Source organism: Moschus berezovskii, chromosome 5 (genome assembly GCF_049115385.1).
Source record: "Moschus berezovskii isolate FMDL1 chromosome 5, NW_MosBer_1.0, whole genome shotgun sequence".
Lineage (NCBI taxonomy): Eukaryota > Metazoa > Chordata > Mammalia > Artiodactyla > Moschidae > Moschus > Moschus berezovskii.
The window spans coordinates 102,708,198-102,727,358 of record NC_142464.1 but is presented as its reverse complement, the minus strand read 5'-3'; the positions used below and the strand labels follow the sequence as shown (position 1 = coordinate 102,727,358).

The following is a 19,161-nucleotide window of genomic DNA, read 5'->3' as shown; positions in this document are numbered from 1 at the left end:
AGGTGATGGAATTCCAGCTACCCTATTTCAAGTCTATAAAGATGATGCTGTGAAAGTGCTGCATTCAAAATGCCAGCAAATTTGGAAAACTCAGCAGTGGCCACAGGACTGGAAAAGGTCACTTTTCATTTCAATCCCAAAGAAAAGCAATGCCAAAGAATGTTCAAACTACCGCACAACTATGCTCATTTCACATGCTAGCAAGGTAATGCTCAAAATCCTTCAAGCTAGGCTTCAATAATATGTGAACCAAGAATGTCCAGATGTACAAGCTGGATTTAGAAATGGCAGAGGAACCAGAGATCAAATTGCCAAATTTGATATGAACTGGAAAGGAGTCCTGTGGTCACTGCTAATTTTCTTAAAGAGACTGTAGAAAAAGCAAGGCAATTCCAAAAGCCATCTACTTCTGCTTCATTGACTAAATGAAGCTAAAGCCTTTGACTGTGTGGATCACAACAAACTGGAAAATTCTGAGAGACGGGAACACCAGACCACCTTACCTGCCTCCTGACAAACCTGTATGCAGCTCAAGAAGCAACAGTTAGAACCGGACATGGAACAACAGACTGGTTCCAAATTTGGGAAAAGAGTATGTCAAGCTTATATACTGTCACCCTGCTTATTTAAAGTCTATACAGAGTATATCATGAGAAATGCAAGGCTGGGTAAAGTACAAGCTGGAATCAACATTGCTGGGAAAAATATCAATAACCTCAGATATGCAGATGATACCACACTAATGGCATAATGGGGATAGGAACTAAAGAGCCTCTTGATGAAGGTGAAAGAGGAGAGTGAAAAAGCTGGCCTAAAACTCAACACTCAAAAAACTAGGTGGAAAAGACACACAAAATGTTCCTGAAGAGTTCTTATAAAACTTCTGGTGTTCAGTAAGTTTTCATTCACTGAATGAATTAAAAAATCTATAATTACATAAATATATTAAAGCTGAAAGAGAAACTGAAGATCACCTAAGACAGGAGTTATCAGATAACGGATCAGATGATTCTTTGTTGTGGGGACTGTCTTGCGCATTGAAGGATGTTGAGCAGCTTCTCTGATCTTGTCCCATGAGGTACCAGCAACATCCCTCTCCCACCAGTTGTGGCAATCAGCATGTCTGGAGATGCTGCCAAATAGCCACTGGGGAGCAAAAACATCCTTGATTTAGAGCCACTGATCCAAGGCAACCCTCCTTATTCAATGGTGAAGATAACTGAGGTTTCTGGAAAGGTCAAATTAACATGTCCAAGGCCATTCAGACAGTTAAGGCCAAAACCACATCTATTCCAGGCTATTGACTGGATATACTGGGCACTTTCTGTTACACTTGGCCTGAGATAAAAGACCTGGGGGCATCATCACGTGGGAGCAGCCCTGATCCATCAGTGATCAGCTCATTACTGCCTGTTATGTTAGGGAAACCATACCTTTCCACACACCGCTTGATATTCCTTAGCAATCAGCTGCCGTTGTGCATTCGTCCTCTCAGTCAGAATGCTGATCAGTGTTTTCTCATCGGTCCCTAAATGAGACGAAAATAATTGTATTCACCATCAACCCAAATATGCTTAATGTATCTGTCATGAACAAAAGAAAGATGATTAACTGTCTGAAACAGATGCAGAGAGGAAGGCATTTTAATTTCTAATTTCCAGGTCTTATCAGGTTGGCATCTTTATTTCTTTGATTCCCCGGCTTTGAGGAAAGAAAATTAACTTTATTTGGATAGTTTCAGGGGAAGAAAGCCATCATGGCTCAAATATTCCGATCCATACATCAGACAGAGGAAGAAGCACAAGGATCATGCCGCTTTTGAAGTAGGTTTTTTTCATCCTTGTGAGGTTCAGGTACTGTCATTTCACCTTCTATCTTTCTCTTATCTCCATATTTGGTATACAAAGTCATTTTTTTTCTCTAGAAAAAAGGAACTGATGCTAATTGAGGACCTACCACACACTGCTGCTGCTGCTGCTGCCGCTAAGTCACTTCAGTCGTGTCCGACTCTGTGTGACCCCATAGACGGAAGCCCACTAAGCTCCCCCATCCCTGGGATTCTCCAGGCAAGAACACTGGAGTGGGTTGCCATTTCCTTCTCCAGTGTGTGAAAGTGAAGTCGCTCAGTCGTGTCCGACCCTTAGCGACCCCATGGACTGCAGCCTACCAGGCTCCTCCATCCATGGGATTTTCTAGGCAATAGAACTGGAGTGGCTTGCCATTGCCTTCTCCGCTACCACACACTAGGCACCTTTTATTTATTGTCATAGTTAATACTGCCCAAGGCAGTAGGTATGATTAAACTGTTCTAAAGATAAAGATGTACATATTTAGAAAACTCACCTGATTTGCCAAAGCCATGCAGCTTTTAAGTGGCACAGCAAGAATTCGAACCTTAATCCAAATCTTTTAACCCCAAACATGTATTTCTATGTCCACTGGTCTACGCATGTTTCAGGCATTTCAGACCCATATACTTAACCACCTGTTTTAAGTACAAGTAAAAGGCTGACGTTCAAGCTGGATTTAGAAAAGGCAGAGGAACCAGAGATCAAACTGCCAAAACCTTCTGGACCATTGAAAAAGTGAGAGTTCCTGAAAAACATCTACTTCTGCTTTATTGACTATGCCAAAGCCTTTGACTGTGTGGATCACAACAAACTGTGGAAAATTCTGAAAGAGATGAGACTACCAGACCACCTTATCTGCCTCCTGAGAAATGTGTATGCAGGTCAAGAAGCAACAGCTACAACTGGACATGGAACAACAGACTGGTTCCAAATTGGGAAAGGAGTACGTCAAGGCTGTATATTGTCACCCTGCTTATTTACCTTATAGGCAGAGTACATCATGAGAAATGCTGGGTTGGATGAAGCACAAGCTGGAATCAACACTGTTGGCAGAAATATCAATAACTTCAGATATGCAGATGACACCACACTTATGGCAGAAAGTGAAGAAGAACTAAAGAGCCTCTTGATGAAAGTGAAAGAGGAGAGTGAAAAAGTTGGCTTAAAACTCAACATTCAGAAAACTAAGATCATGGCATCTGGTCCCATCACTTCAAGGCAAATAGAGGCGAAACAGTGGAAACAGTGACAGACTTTATTTTGGGGGGCTCCAAAATCATTGCAAACGGTGACTGCAGCCATGAAATTAAAAGACGTTTGCTCCTTGGAAGAAGTTATGACCAACCTAGACAGCATATTAAAAAGCAGAGGCATTACTTTGCCAACAAAGGTCTGTTTAGTCAAAACTTTGGTTTTTCCAGTGGTCATGTATGGATGTGAGAGTTGGACTGTGAAGAAAACTGCTGCTGCTGCTGCTGCTAAGTCATTTAAGTCGTTTCCGACTCTGTGTGACCCCGTAGATGGAAGCCCACCAGGCTCCCCCATTCCTGGGATTCTCCAGGCAAGAACACTGGAGTGGGTGAGCACCGAAGAATTGATGCTATTGAACTGTGGTGTTGAAGAAGACTCTTGAGAGTCCCTTGGACAGCAAGGAGATCCAACCAGTCAATCCTAAAGAAAATCAGTCCTGAATATTCTTTGGAAGCACTGATGCTGAAGCTGAAACTCCAATACTTTGGCCCCATGATGCGAAGAACTGACTCATTGGAAAAGACTCTGATGCTGGGAAAGATTGAGGGCAGGAGGAGAAGGGGACAACAGAGGAGGAGATGGCTGGATGGCATCACCGACTCGATGGACATGAGTTTGAGTAGGCTCCGGGAGTTGGTGATGGACAGGGCAGCCTGGTGTGCTGAAGTCCATGGAGTTGCAGAGTCAGACACGACTGAGTGAATGAACTGAACTGAAAGGGTTGATGAGTGCCTGCATGAAAATGACCTCTACGTCACCATTTTCTTAGTAACTGCAGTATTAAGACATTGCTGGAAGTTGCGCTACTCCTTGGTGGTAGAGGACTACCCCTGGGTTGGGGGCTGTGAGTTGGCCAGAATGGTATAAAAGATCAGTTAGAACTCAAGGCTCATCTTCCCCATGTTGTGTGATCCACACACGCCTTGGTTCCATTTGTCTATGGCAGTAGTCCACACTCTACATGAATGATGGGGCAAAAGAAACTGTATCTGGCTAGCTGCTGGGCCTCTCGGTGACAGATGCTGCCCCAGGGGATCTCTGATCTTATATTGTCTGTACAGTTAAGGAAACAGAGTTAGATTAAATCTTTGTTGTGCTCTGTGAATCTGATTATCAACTCAGACCTGTCATGGCATCTGGACTGGTGCATGACTGAACACCTCTAACGACAAGTATCTCAAACTCAGCTGCTTCAGGGTGCATTCATTCTATTTGGATTCTGTTTGCATTCATTCCACTGGATTGTATTCTATTCTATTTCCTAACTTGTCTTTCATTCTACGTTCCCTAGTCAATGATACCACTATAGATACAGTCATCCAAGCAAAGAGTCTCAAGTCATCCTTTCTTTTCCCCACTCTTTACGTTGTAGCAATCATCTGAATCTCTTGAATTTGTCCTCTTTTCTGCTACTGTGCATTCATCATATTTTACCTGGAAACTTCAATAGCCTCCTAACTTGATCCCATTATAATTCATACTGTTGAGTTCTGCCTAAGTAAATTTGTTAAACACATCAGATCATATCAATTCCTTGATAGAAATCCTAAAGATTCTCTGTAATCTTCAGGGTGAAGCTTAAGCTCCTTAGCTTGTGTACCAGTTTCTTCGGACCTAGCTTGGGCTTCCCTTGTAGCTTAGTTGGTAAAGAATCTGCCTACAATGCAGGAGCCTGGGTTTGATTCCTGTGTCAGGAAGATCCCCTGGAGAAGGAAAGGGCAATCCACTCCAGTATTCTTGCCTGGAGAATCCCATGGACTGTAGCCTGCCAGGCACCTCTGTCCACGGGGTCGCAAGAGTTGGACACAACTTAATGACTAAACCGCCACCACCAGCTCTTGCCTCACGTCTCTGTTCTAATTTTCCACCCCCTTCTCTGCATCTCTAAACCTTACGCCCCTAGACTCCAGATAGAACTAACCACCCACAATCACATGTAGGTTATATACATCAGGCAATCTCTCCTCTTTTATTTCTGCAAATGCTCAAGACCAGAAATTAAACCAAGATGCCTCATGGTTCAGAGGCTGGATCACACATGTCCCTAAGGCAAATGCCACCTCGACACCTGGTTTTGGTGTTGGGAATGGTGCTTACAAACTAAAACTTCCTCAGAGTGGGTCTGCAAACCTGTGAAGAAACATAATGTAAAGGAAGAAAGACAACAGAGAGAATTTAAAGGCCATTAATTCATTCAGTTTGACAACAGCCTCATGGAAAAGTCTATTCAACACTGTGTGGAAATAGGGAAACAAGGAGGTAGATAAATAACTTTCATTTAAAAATAGAAAAAAAAACCCTAAACAGGCAGAAATACAATAATATTAAACCGATATAAAACCTTAATAGTATAATTCATGAAACTTGACAAACTGACCCTAAAATTTATAGGAGAGGGCAAGGAGCCAAGAAGAAAAACTCCTGCCTTACTAGACACTGCTGCTGCTGCTGCTGCTAAGTCGCTTCAGTCGTGTCCGACTCTGTGAGACCCCATAGACAGCAGCCCACCAGGCTCCCCTATCCCTGGGATTCTCTAGGCAAGAACACTGGAGTGGGTTGCCATTTCCTTCTCCATACTAGACACTAGTGTCACTATAAAATAATAATAGTAGTTATGACAATGTTGTATAGAGACGGAGAGAGGCAAACAGACCAATGGAATGTAACAGAGCAGAAAAATAGCAAGGCTTATGAGACAGTGGCGGCATTACAAATCAGTGTGGAAAGGATGAACTCTTCAATCGATTGCACGGGGACAACTGCACAGCCACATAAAATCAAATTAGATTTAAATGCCATTCACAAACATTAATTCCAGGCAGATTAAGGATCTCAATGTGAAAAATAAGAGTGTAAAATCTGGGGGAGAAAATACAGCAGGGTATCTTTATGTGTTCACCACAGAAAAGACACAGTAAGTATAAGTTATTACAAAGAATACTGGTAAAGTTAATTTCACTAAAATTAAAGTTACCGTAGGCAATGTGAAAAGGAAATCACATTCTGAGAAAAGATGTTTTCATAGCCTGTAATGAAAAAAAAAAAGTTTCATACCCAGAATTTATTTTAAAAAATAAATTAAAAATTTTTTCCTGCCAAGCTGAAGAGCACAATCCAAGTGAAAAATGGATAAAAGGTATGGAGGAGTAATTCATGGGAAAGGAAGCCACTAAACAAGAAAGGATGCTTAACTGCATCAATAATGAGGGATAAGAGACAGGAAGGAAATAGGATGAGGTACAATTTTAGACCCACTCTGCTGGATGACCACAGCAAGCATGGATGAGAATACTGATCAAGAGGAAGTCCATACATTGCTGGTGCTACGTGCCCTCGAACGCTCAGCTGTGTCTGACTCTCTGTGACCCCATGGACTGCAGTCCACCAGGCTCCTCTGTCCATGGGATTTTCCAGGCAAGAGTACCAGAGTGGGTTGCCACTTCCTTCTCCAGGGGAGCTTCCCGACCCAGGGATGGAACCTGTGCCTCTTGCATTGGCCGGCGGATTGTTCACTGTTGTGCCACCTGGGAAACCATATTGCTGGTAGGAATGCTGATTTGTAAATTCATCTGAGAGAGCAGTTTGGCAAAATTTCCAGCAAATTTATATTCTAGAGAGATGCTAGCGAACATTCACAAAAGACATAAGCACGACTATTCAGTGCAGTACTTTTATACTGTAATAGAAAAGAATTGTAGGCAATTTAAAAGTTCCATCACTATTTCCAACTTACGACACAGTAATTCAATAGACTACTCTGCAGCTAAAATTAATGAACTAGAGCTAAACATATCAACATGGATAAATCTCAAAAACGTAATGTTAAGGGATAAAAAACAAGTTGCAGAAGAATACCTACAGTAGGATTTCAATTTATACTGTTTGAGCCCATGCAAAACAGTATGTACATACATACGGAGTACAGAATTAAAAGTTTCATGGAAATATATTTCTAATTTAGAATGTTGTTTATCTCTAGAGAATAGCATGGGAATGAGATCCAGACAGAATCATAAGGGACTGTATCTGTAATGATTCATGGTGATAATGATGATGACTGTTGATAGCAGTGATGGTCATGGCACTGTTTGAAAGTGAAAGTGTTAGTTGCTCAGTGTCCCACATTGGTAGGCGGGTTCTTCACCACTAGCGCCACCCGGGAAGCCCATGGTAGTGTTTGCTGCTGCTAAGTCACTTCTGTCATGTCCGACTCTGTGCGACCCCATAGACGGCAGCCCACCAGGCTCCCCCGTCCCTGGGATTCTCCAGGCAAGAACACTGGAGTGGGTTGCCATTTCCTTCTCCAAAAGTCGCTTAGTCGTGTCCGACTCCTAGCAATCCCATGGACTGCAGCCTACCAGACTCCTCCGTCCACGGGATTTTCCAGGCAAGAGTACTGGAGTGAGAAGCCATTTCATTCTCCAATGGTAGTGTTTAGTAGTAAATAAACATGGCAAACGTTCAGTTCAGTTCAGTTCAGTTGCTCAGTCATCTCCGACTCTTTGCGACCCCATGAATCACAGCATGCCAGGCCTCCCTGTCCATCACCAACTCCCGGAGTTCACTCAAACTCATGTCCATCGAGTCGGTGATGCCATCCAGCCATCTCATTCTCTGTCGTCCCCGTCTCCTCCGACCCCCAATCCCTCCGGCATCAGACTCTTTTCCAGTGAGTCAACTCGTCGCATGAGATGGCCAAAGTATTGGAGTTTCAGCTTTAGCATCAGTCCTTTCAATGAACACCCAGGACTGATCTCCTTTAGAATGGACTGGTTGGATCTCCTTGCAGTCCAAGGGACTCTCAAGAGTTCTCCAGCACCACAGTTCAAAAGCATCAATTCTTGGGTGATCAGCTTTCTTCACAGTCCAACTCTCACATCCATACATGACCACGGGAAAAACCATAGCCTTGACAAGATGGATCTTGGTTGGCAAAGTAATGTCTCTGCTTTTTAATATGCTAACTAGGTTGGTCATAACTTTCCTTCCAAGGAGTAAGCGTCTTTTAATTTCCTGGCTGCAATCAGCATCTGCAGTGATTTTGGAGCCCCCAAAAATAAAGTCTGACACGGTTTCCACTGTTTCCCCATCTATTTCCCATGAAGTGATGGGACCAGATGCCATGATCTTCGTTTTCTGAATGTTCAGCTTCAAGCCAACCTTTTCATTCTCCTCTTTCACTTTCATCAAGAGGCCTTTGAGTTCCTCTTCACTTTCTGCCATAAGGGTGGTGTCATCTGCATATCTGAGGTTATTGATATTTCTCCCGGCAATCTTGATTCCAGCTTGTGCTTCTTCCAGCCCAGCGTTCCTCATGATGTACTCTGCATATAAATTAAATAAGCAACGTGACAATATACAACCTTGACGTACTCCTTTTCCTATTTGGAACCAGTCTGTTGTTCCATGTCCAGTTCTAACTGTTGCTTCCTGACCTGCATACAGGTTTCTCAAGAGGCAGGTCAGGTGGTCTGGTATTTCCATCTCTTTCAGAATTTTCCACAGTTTATTGTGATCCACACAGTCAAAGGCTTTGGCATGGTCAATGAAGCAGAAATAGACGTTTTTCTGGAACTCTCTTGCTTTCTCCATGATCCAGCGGATGTTGGCAATTTGATCTCTGGTGCCTCTGCCTTTTCTAAAACCTGCTTGAACATCTGGGAGTTCACGGTTCACATAGTGCTGAAGCCTGGCTTGGAGAATTTTGAGCATGACTTTACTAGCGTGTGAGATGAGTGCAATTGTGTGGTAGTTTGAGCATTCTTTGGCATTGCCTTTCTTTGGGATTGGAATGAAGACTGACTTTTTCCAGTCCTGTGGCCACTGCTGAGTTTTCCAAATTTGCCGGCATATTGAGTGCAGCACTTTCACAGCATCATCTTTCAGGATTTGAAATAGCTCAACTGGAATTCCATCACCTCCACTAGCTTTGTTCATAGTGATGCTTTCTAAGGCCCACTTGACTTCACATTCCAAGATGTCTGGCTCCAGGTGAGTGATCATGCCATCGTGATTATCTTGGTCGTGAAGATCTTTTTTGTACAGTTCTTCTGTGTATTCTTGCCACCTCTTCTTAATATCTTCTGCTTCTGTTAGGTCCATACCATTTCTGTCCTTTATCGAGCCCATCTTTGCATGAAAATTTCCCTTGGAAACTCTAATTTTCTTGAAGAGATCTCTTGTTTTTCCTATTCTGTTGTTTTCCTCTATTTCTTTGCATTGATTGCTGAGAAAGGCTTTCTTATCTCTCCTTGCTGTTCTTTGGAACTCTGTATTCAAATGCTTATATCTTTCCTTTTCTCCTTTGCTTTTCGCTTCTCTTTTCACAGCTATTTGTAAGGCCTCCTCAGACAGCCATTTTGCTTTTTTGCATTTCTTTTCCATGGGGATGGTCTTGGTTCCTGTCTCCTGTACAATGTCACAAACCTCCGTCCAGAGTTCATCAGGCACTCTATCTATCAGATCTAGTCCCTTAAATCTATTTCTTACTTCCACTGTATAATCATAAGGGATTTGATTTAGGTCATATCTGAATGGTCTAGTGGTTTGCCCTACTTTCTTCAATTTCAGTCTGAATTTGGCAATAAGGAGTTCATAATCTGAGCCACAGTCAGCTCCTGGTCTTGTTTTTGCTAACTGTATAGAGCTTCTCCATCTTTGGCTGCAAAGAATATAATCAATCTGATTTCGGTGTTGACCATCTGGTGACGTCCATGTGTAGAGTCTTCTCTTGTGTTGTTGGAAGAGGGTGTTTGCTATGACCAGTGCGTTCTTGTGGCAAAACTCTATTAGCCTTTGCCCTGCTTCATTCCGTGCTCCAAGGCCAAATTTGCCTGTTACTCCAGGTGTTTCTTGACTTCCTACTTTTGCATTCCAGTCCCCTATAATGAAAAGGACATCTTTTTTGGGTTTAGTTCCTAAAGGTCTTGTAGGTCTTCATAGAACTGTCAACTTCGGTTTCTTCAGCATTACTGGTTGGGGCATAGACTTGGATTACTGTAATACTGAATGGTTTGCCTTGGAAGCGAACAGAAATCATTCTGTCTTTTTTAAGATTGCATTCAAGTACTGCATTTCGAACTCTTTTGTTGACCATGATGGCTACTCCATTTCTTCTAAGGGATTCCTGCCCACAGTAGTAGATATAATGGTCATCTGAGTTAAATTCACCCATTCCAGTCCATTTTAGTTCACTGATTCCTAGAATGTCTATGTTCACTCTTGCCATCTCCTGTTTGACCACTTCCAATTTGCCTTGATTCATGGACCTAACATTCCAGGTTCCTACGCAATATTGCTCTTTACAGCATCGGACTTTGCTTCTATCTATCACCAGTCACATTCACAAAACTGGGCAAATGTTAAGACTGGATAAAACTGGGTTCCTGGGCTTCCCCACTGGTCCAGTGGTTAAGAATCCGCCTTGCAATGCCAGGGTCACTGGTTCACTCCTTGGTTTGGGAAGATCCCACACGCTGTAGGGAAACACGCCCCACACTACTAAAGGCCTGTGCCCTAGAGCCCCTGCTCCACATAAGAAGCCACTGTAATGAGGAGCCCTCCCACTGCAACTAGAGAGCAGCGCCGGCCTGCCACAACTAGAGAAAGCCAGCAGCGAAGATCCAGCACAGCCATAGACAAAAATAAATACATAAAAACTTAAATACCTCTTAAAGGTCATGCCTATCCCCACTGACACTCTCCTGGTGTTGTGAATGTATGGCAAACTGGAAGAAACCTGGTATTTCAATCATGCATTTGAATCCCAGCTCTGCCACTCATGTATGACCCTAAGAAAATGATTCAACACCTCTGAGCTGAAGTTCCCCCATCTGTAAACTAAAGAAAATAAAAGTCTCCACCTCTTTTGATTGTCATGGAAAAAAAAACAACACACACACACATATCGACTGGGTACCCTATACTTTTCCTCTTCACAGTTTTTTGAAGTGTCTTACAATTTTTCTAATTAAGTAAAAAAGGCCACTTGGGCAACCTGAAGCTATGCACTTTTAGCTTTAATTCCTGATCGGCTTCAACAGTAAGAAAGAAATTGTAAAGCATTACTCACCAATTCCTTTGATGGCCTTACGAATCGCTTCAGCATCCACCGATGGGTTAAAGCCAGGATAATCTCTTATTGTCCCTCGCTTTCCAACCTAGAAAGAAATAACCAAAAGTCCCACCAGTTCAAAGTGACATCTTTACTTATATTACGCATGCATATTCCCATATGCCTACTGGAAACACATAACAAACCCATAATTTGCACACCTTATCACTTCAGGGGTGGTTCAAGACTCTCCTGGCTTAGATATACAGGCAACATGACAACTACCCCATATAAAAGGCCTCTCCTTTTCTGGGTAACAAATTGAAAATATAAAACATTTGTTCCCTAGAGCAATGAATTATGTCAATTGTGGTAACTCAAGAATATTTGCTTAAAAGCTGCATCTTCAAGAAAGCAATGAGAAAGCAGGAATTTCCTGCATCCTCTGTTTTCATGGGATCATTCAAAGCTCTTCACTGCATCTCATGTAGAAGTAATCGCAGCTCACAGGCCTCGAGATGTTTTAATTAATGTTGACCATCCTCCCTGGGGAACCCTACCCAAAGGATCCATAAATGAAAACCCCATTAGGACTGTCTGTTCTTAAGCTTTGTTTAATGGAAGTACAATTGTGGCAAATAAATTCTCTTCTGCAGGCTCCACCGACACAGGTCTTCAAGAACAGCATGGAAATAAAAACATGCCATAATACTAATTTTAAGCACATAATTTAAAATTTTTTCAGAGAAACTGAGAAAAATCCAAGTAAACATGCACTTCTATGGCATTTCTTAAATCTCTGAATAAAAATCTGTCTATAATAATACTGCTTTCTTTCTAAACTGATCTTCCCATCCTATTACTGAATAATACTGGCTCTGTTGTCTTGTGTTACGATGGTTTCATTTAGGATCTCCTGAGGTGTTTAGTGTTTTCATGAAAGGACATTATCTTGTCATGTGAAAGAGAATGGAAAATTGATGTAATGACAGTAAAAAATGATAGTCTGCTGATTCAGTAGATTTGATTGAATAATTTGTTTCAATACAATCCAACATCATTTTACCTTAAGGTGTCCAAAATAGAATTTTGATACTAAAAAAGTAAGTACAGGACTTCCCTGGTGGTATAGAGGATAAGAATCTGCCAGCCAATGCAGGGGACACAGATTGGATCCTGATCAGGAAAGACTCCACATGCTATGGAACAACCAAGCCCACGGGCCACAACCACTGATCTTGCATTCTAGAGCCTAAGGGCCATAACTATTGAAGCTTGTGGGCCTGAAGCCTGTGCTCCACAACAAGGGAAGTCACTGCAACGAGAAGCCTGAGCAGTGAAACTAGAGAAAGCCCATGTGGCAATGAAGACCCAGGGCAGTCAAATAGATAAATAAATAAATTTTGAAAGTGATTATACCAAGTTAGAAACTAGTCGTGAATGTATCTGATCTAAACCACCTGTAAGGAATCAATCACTTCAACATAATCTCTGGAGAATTCTCTTTCTTCAAGACTTAATAAATATTTTACGGATTAACACACAGCCAATTGACTTCATTTCAGTTCTAGTCATTTGTGAACTTTTGTGTTTATCTTATCTATCCACCTCTCCTGTGTGGCATTTTAGAAGAACCATCACAATATTGGAGCTTTTGAGTGCTTTGTGACTGACACTATGCCAGGCATTTTTTAAATCTATTAACTATATAACCTGTATAATGTTCCCAATGAGTAAGAATGACCCATGTCACATATGAGAGACCAAGAAATAAGAAGACTGGCGATAATGAGAACCAAATAGGAAAAGGAGTGCGTCAAGGCTGTATATTGTCACCTTGCTTATTTAACTTATATGCAGAGTACATCATGAGGAACGCTGGGCTGGAAGAAGCACAGGCTGGAATCAAGATTGCTGGGAGAAATATCAATAATTTCAGATATGCAGATGACACTACCCTTATGGCAGAAAGTGAAGAGGAACTCAAAAGCCTCTTGATGAAAGTGAAAGAGGAGAGTGAAAAGGTTGGCTTGAAGCTCAACATTCAGAAAACAAAGATCATGGCATCTGGTCCCATCACTTCATGGGAAATAGATGGAAAAACAATGGAAACAGTGTCAGACTTTATTTTTTTGGGCTCCAAAATCACTGCAGATGCTGATTGCAGCCATGAAATTAAAAGACGCTTACTCCTTGGAAGGAAAGTTATGACCAACCTTGATAATATATTAAAAAGCAGAGATATTACTTTGCCAACCAAGGTCCGTTTAGTCAAGGCTATGGTTTTTCCCGTGGTCATGTATGGATGTGAGAGTTGGACTGTGAAGAAAGCTGATCACCCAAGAATTGATGCTTTTGAACTGTGGTGCTGGAGAAGACTCTTGAGAGTCCCTTGGACTGCAAGGAGATCCAACCAGTCCATTCTAAGGGAGATCGATCCTGGGTGTTCATTGGAAGGACTGATGCTAAAGCTGAAACTGCAATACTTTGGCCACCTCATGCGACGAGTTGACTGACTGGAAAAGACTCTGATGCTAGGAAAGGTTGGGGGCGGGAGGAGAAGGGGACGATGGAGAATGAGATGGCTGGATGGCATCACCGACTCTGTGGACATGTTTGAGTGAACTCCGGGAATTGGTGATGGACAGGGAGGCCTGGCGTGCTGTGATTCATGGGGTTGCGGAGAGTCGGACACGACTGAGCGACTGAACTGAACTGTATAGCTCAGGGAACTCAGTGATCTGTGGTGACTTATTAAGAAATGGGAAGGAAATCCAGAAAAGAGGGGCTATATGTATATGTATGGGGCTTCCCTGGTGGTTCAGAAAGTCTGCCTGCAATGCATGAGACACGGGTTCCATCTCTAGGTCGGGAAGATCCCCTGGAAAAGGGAATGGCAGCCCACTCCAGTATTCTTATCTGGAGAATTCCATGGACAGAGGAGCCTGGCTGGCTACAGTCCATGAGGTCGCAAAAAGTTGGACACAACTGAGCAACTAACACTTTCACTTTTCATGTTTATGTATGGCTGTTTCACTTTGCTGTACAGGAGAAAGTTAACACAACATTGTAAAGCAATTATACTCCAATATGGTTTTTCCCGTGGTCATGTATGGATGTGAGAGTTGGACTGTGAAGAAAGCTGATCGCCGAAGAATTGGTGTTTTTGAACTGTGGTGTTGGAGAAGACTCTTGAGAGTCCCTTGGACTGCAAGGAGATCCAACCAGTCCATTCTAAAGGAGATCAATCCTGGGTGTTCATTGGAAGGACTGATGCTAAAGCTGAAACTCCAATACTTTGGCCACCTCATGCGACGAGTTGACTCACTGGAAAAGAGTCTGATGCTGGGAGGGATTGGGGGCGGGAGGAGATGGGGACGACAGAGAATGAAATGGCTGGATGGCATCACTGACTCGATGGACATGAGTTTGAGTGAACTCCAGGCTTTGGTGATGGACAGGGAGGCCTGACGTGCTGTGATTCATGGGGTCGCAAAGAGTCGGACACGACTGAGTGACTGAACTGAACTGAACTGAAAGATTAATTTGAAAAATAAATTTAAAAAGAAACAGCCAAATTAGGGGCGGGGTTGGGGGAAGAAGATTGGAGAATTTGCTCAAGTCCACATAGCTAGTTAAGCAGCAGAATCTGAATCTGAAATCTGTCTTGACCCTTGCAGCCCTTTCCTTGTCTGTCTTAAAATGCAGTCTCTGCACCACCTGGGCTGATTCTTCTGTGAAATAAAATTCACATTTTATGGCAAGACAAGTAAAATTTACACATAAAAATTTCTCTGCCCTTTGGCCTCCTCTCTCCCCAACACGGCACTGTGTAAATTCATTATGCATAGAACAGACCTTGCCCATTGGCAGGAATGCCTGCTCAGCCATAAAGAGCAACATTCTCCCAATACCAACAAGACAGCTCCTTAAAGATAACATTCTTCTCCTTGATCATGGGAGAGGCCACGGTGATGCAACACTGTGTACCTGCCGATGTGGACTGTGTGAACTGTCAATAACACGTCATTTAAGGAACAGCCCTCCGTCTCAAAAAACTTAACACACCTGCGCTTTGACTTCTAGTGGGCAGAACAGTCCTTGAAGCTTTCTGAGAGGCTCTTCCCAGGTCATAATCCTCAGTCTGGTTTGAATAAAATTTTCCACTTCTTTCATAGATCGACTGATAAATTTTTCGTTGATTAAAATGCATACGACCAGGCCCTACCCTAGACATATGAAATAATGGTCTTTAGAAATGAGGTGTTAGACACTGCATGTTTTAGAAGCTTGAGAGTCCCTTGGACAACAAGGAAATTAAACCAGTCAATTCTAAAGGAAATCAATCCTGAATATTTATTGCAGGGATTGATGCTGAAGCTGAAGCTCCAATACTTGGCTACCTGATGCGAAGAACTGACTCATTGGAAAAGACACTGATGCTGGGAAAGACTGAAGGCAGGAGGAGAAGGGGACAACAGAGGATGAGATGGCTAGATGGCATCACCGACTCAATGGACAAGAGTTTGAGCAAACTCCGGGAGATGGTGAAGCACAGGGAAGTCTGGCGTGCTTCAGTCCATGGGGTCACAAAGAGTTGGACACGACTGAGCGACTGAACAGCAACTGGTGCTTCTGTGTCAGCGAGCTACTCACAGGGTTGCTTTTGAATAAAAAGGCAAAATTCAGTCAGATTCTAATTGTTCATGAATTATGAAAACTCAGGGTTTTCATTCTAGCTGTGACCTTTTCACTGCCCTCTGCTACCAACACATGAAAATATGCTGAAATTCCAATGCACAAACTAAGAAGGATGAAATTCCCAATCCATTATGCAACTTGCTACTCTATAAGAATTTAATGGGAAGAAACTAATTTAATTAAAAGGAAAAAACTACACACACACACACATCAGCATGACAAATGACATAGGAATTCTGAAATGGAATCTTACTGAAATCTTTCAAACTGCTTCAGTCATTTAAATGAGCAGTATATTCACCTTACAGATGTTCTTGGCCAAACACTCAAATAAATACACGACTTATGATAAAATATCTTACAGTAAAAGAACTTAATGGACTGTTAAATTAATGCTGGTCAGGCGGGAAACAAAGTGCTTCACAGACATCTTTAAGTTTCTTGATGACCTTAACGAGGGGAAGGGGAAGGCTGTATCATTTCCATTTAAAAACAGAAGAAACTGGATCTCAGAGAGATTATTTGCTTGATAGGACTCTGCTCTTGGCTACTAAGGACAGCCCCAGAATCTGAACCCACTTCCTGGTGACTAAATCGCCCTGAGGTCTCTACCACGTTGCAAGGCCTCAGGACATTCCATATTAATGGTTCTCAAAGTGCAATTCCTGGATCAGCAGCATCAGCCTTGCCTGGGAACTTAGTAGAAATGCAAATTTTCAGGCCCCACCCCCGTCTTACTGAATCAACAACTCTGGTGCGAAGATTCAGGGTCCATGTTTTCACAAGCCCTCCAGAGGATTTTAATGTTCTAACTTGTTTGAGAATCACTGCCCTATTTCGTTCTTAGTTGCCCAGAAAACCAAAACAAAATTGAGCAAACAAGTCATAGATTCTATTATGGGCGTGGAAGAAGAATTTGATGATGAGCTCACTGTTTCAGGAATGTTGGCATTTTTACAACCAAACAAAACTGCTTGCGTTTCCTGCTCCACTGCAGGCTTAATTCTTTGACATTTAAATTATTAATCAACACTTAGCTTGTTTCCACGAACCCTACTACCCTAACAAAGTGTCAGTGCGAGTGCAGGACATCTCATGAATACATGGCAGTCTTTTTATTTTTAATCAAGATTGATCAGATTTTCATCCACATCCCTTTAACGCATTTTTCCCCCTCAAACTTGACCGTCAGATGCCCCCAAAGGGAACATGATCCTGAAACCAGTTGGAAAATAAATTTATAGCAAGGAATGTTTACTTGCTAAATAAAGGGAGGAAATAACAGCTCTTAACATTAATAACAATTGCTGCTACTCACGATTTGCTAAGCATGTTTCTTGCATTAGCTCATTCAGGCCTCACAGTAAACTGATAAGGCAGATTGAATATCAATAAATCCCATCTGTAGATGAAGACAAAGCTGTTGCCCAAGTTCACAAAACTGGCAAGTGGTCAGTCTTTGCTCCTAATGTTAGATGCATCTACTTCATGCCTACTTAATTTTCCATGATGCTCTAAAACTATCCTCCGCATGTCAGTCATAGCACCTGACATCTTGAAGCCACTGGCATGGCCAAGCGAGTCCTGCGGAGCTCTCTGCTACTACCTTTGAGAGACGCCAGACTGTCCTTAACTCAGAAAAGTCAGTCGTATCTATTTCTTCATGAAAAGGCACTGCGTTTGCAAGAAGTCAAATTTTTATACTCAGAAGAATGGGTGAAAGAGAAAAACACAGGGTGCCAACCCTCTTGACAGGGAACATATTTAAAGTGAAATGCTCCAGAGCAGAGTACCCATCACTTCATAAAGCCCTGGAAAGGCCATGTCCCAGAGTTAAGCTTTCAAATCAAAGCCAATTATACGCCTCTAGGACTTGGGAACTCTCAAAGCGCCAGAGAGAAATGGTCACTCTCTGCCCAATGTTGAAAGAGTCTGCTGGGTCATGAGGATTTAGAATAAAAGCAACAATGAAGTAGACTAAAAAATAAATGAAAGCAATCAAAACTTTTAAAATGTAAAACCTCTCATTCAATTTTCCAGGGAAAAATGGTTTTCAAAAACAAAGAAACTTAACAGTTAAAGGTCCTGGAATGGACTTTTGACTGATGGTCCAGTGGTAAATACCCTGGTGGTCCAGTGGTAAAGAATCCACGTGCCAATGCAGGAGACATGGGTTTGATTCCTGGTCCTGGAAGATCTTACATACCTTGGAGCAACTAAGCCTGTGTGCCACAATTATTAAGCCTGTGCTCTGGAGCCCGGGAGTTGAAACTACTGAAGCCCGCTTGCCCTAGAGCCCATGCTCCACAATAGAAAGCACCGCAATGAAAAGCCCGCACCCTGCACTAGACAGCAGCCCCCGCTCGCTGCTACTGGAGAAAAGTCCTCCAATATATGTATTTGAGTGCCAAAATATTGATGCTTTTGAATTGTGGTGCTGGAGAAGACTTGAGAGTCCCTTGGACTGCAAGGAGATCAAACCAGTCCATCCTAAAGGAAATCAGTCCTGAATATTCATTCATGCTGGGAAAGATTGAAGGCAGGAGGAAAAGGGGATGACGGAGGATGAGATGGTTGGGTGGCATAACTGTCTCGATGGACATGAGTTTGAGCAAGTTCTGGGAGTTGGTGATGGACAGGGAAGGTGTTGAACTGGAGAAGAAAGATGAATGTGATTCAGAAATTGGGAAGATGGGGACAAACAAGAGATTTGTGTTAGTTGCTCAGTCATGTCTGAGTCTTCGTGACCCTGTGGATTGCAGCATGCCAGGCTCCCGTCCTCCATCATCTCCTGGATCTTGCTCAAACCCATGTTCATTGAGTCAGTGATGTCATTTAACCATCTCATCCTCTGTCGCCCTGTTCTACTGTCTTCAATCTTTCCCAGCATCAAGGGGGTTCTAATGAGTCGGCTCTTCGAATCTGGTGGCCAAAGTATTGGAGCTTCAGCTTCAGCATCAGTCCTTCTAATGAATATTCAGGACTGATTTCCTTCAGGATTGACTGGTTTCATCTCTCTGCAGTCCAAGGGACTCTCAGGAGTCTTCTCCAACACTACAGTTCAAAAGCATCAGTTCTTTGCAGTTCAGCCTTCTGTATGGTCCAACTCTCACATCCATACATGACTACCAGAAAAACAATAGTTTTGACTATATGGACCCTTGTTGGCAAAGTAATGTCTCTGCTTTTTAATATGCTGTCTAGGTTTGTCACAGCTTTTCTTCCAAGGAGCGGGTGTCTTTTAATTTCGTGGCTACACTCACCATCTGCAGTGATTTTGGAACCCAAAAAAATAAAGTCTGTCAC

At 42.5% G+C, this 19,161-nt stretch overlaps 1 protein-coding gene across 2 annotated transcripts in view; it reads right to left on the bottom strand.

The window, feature by feature from the left end:
- The window catches only part of ANXA3 (annexin A3), a 77,143-nt gene that overhangs the window by 37,438 nt on the left and 20,544 nt on the right, over positions 1 to 19,161 (bottom strand). For both annotated transcript variants that reach the window (XM_055434126.2, XM_055434125.2), the window contains exons 3-4: positions 11,173 to 11,260; positions 1,434 to 1,528 (exon numbers count right to left, since the gene is read on the bottom strand). In XM_055434126.2, coding sequence (XP_055290101.2) covers positions 1,434 to 1,528; positions 11,173 to 11,260 — 183 coding nt within the window. The remainder of the gene's footprint in view (positions 1 to 1,433; positions 1,529 to 11,172; positions 11,261 to 19,161) is intronic.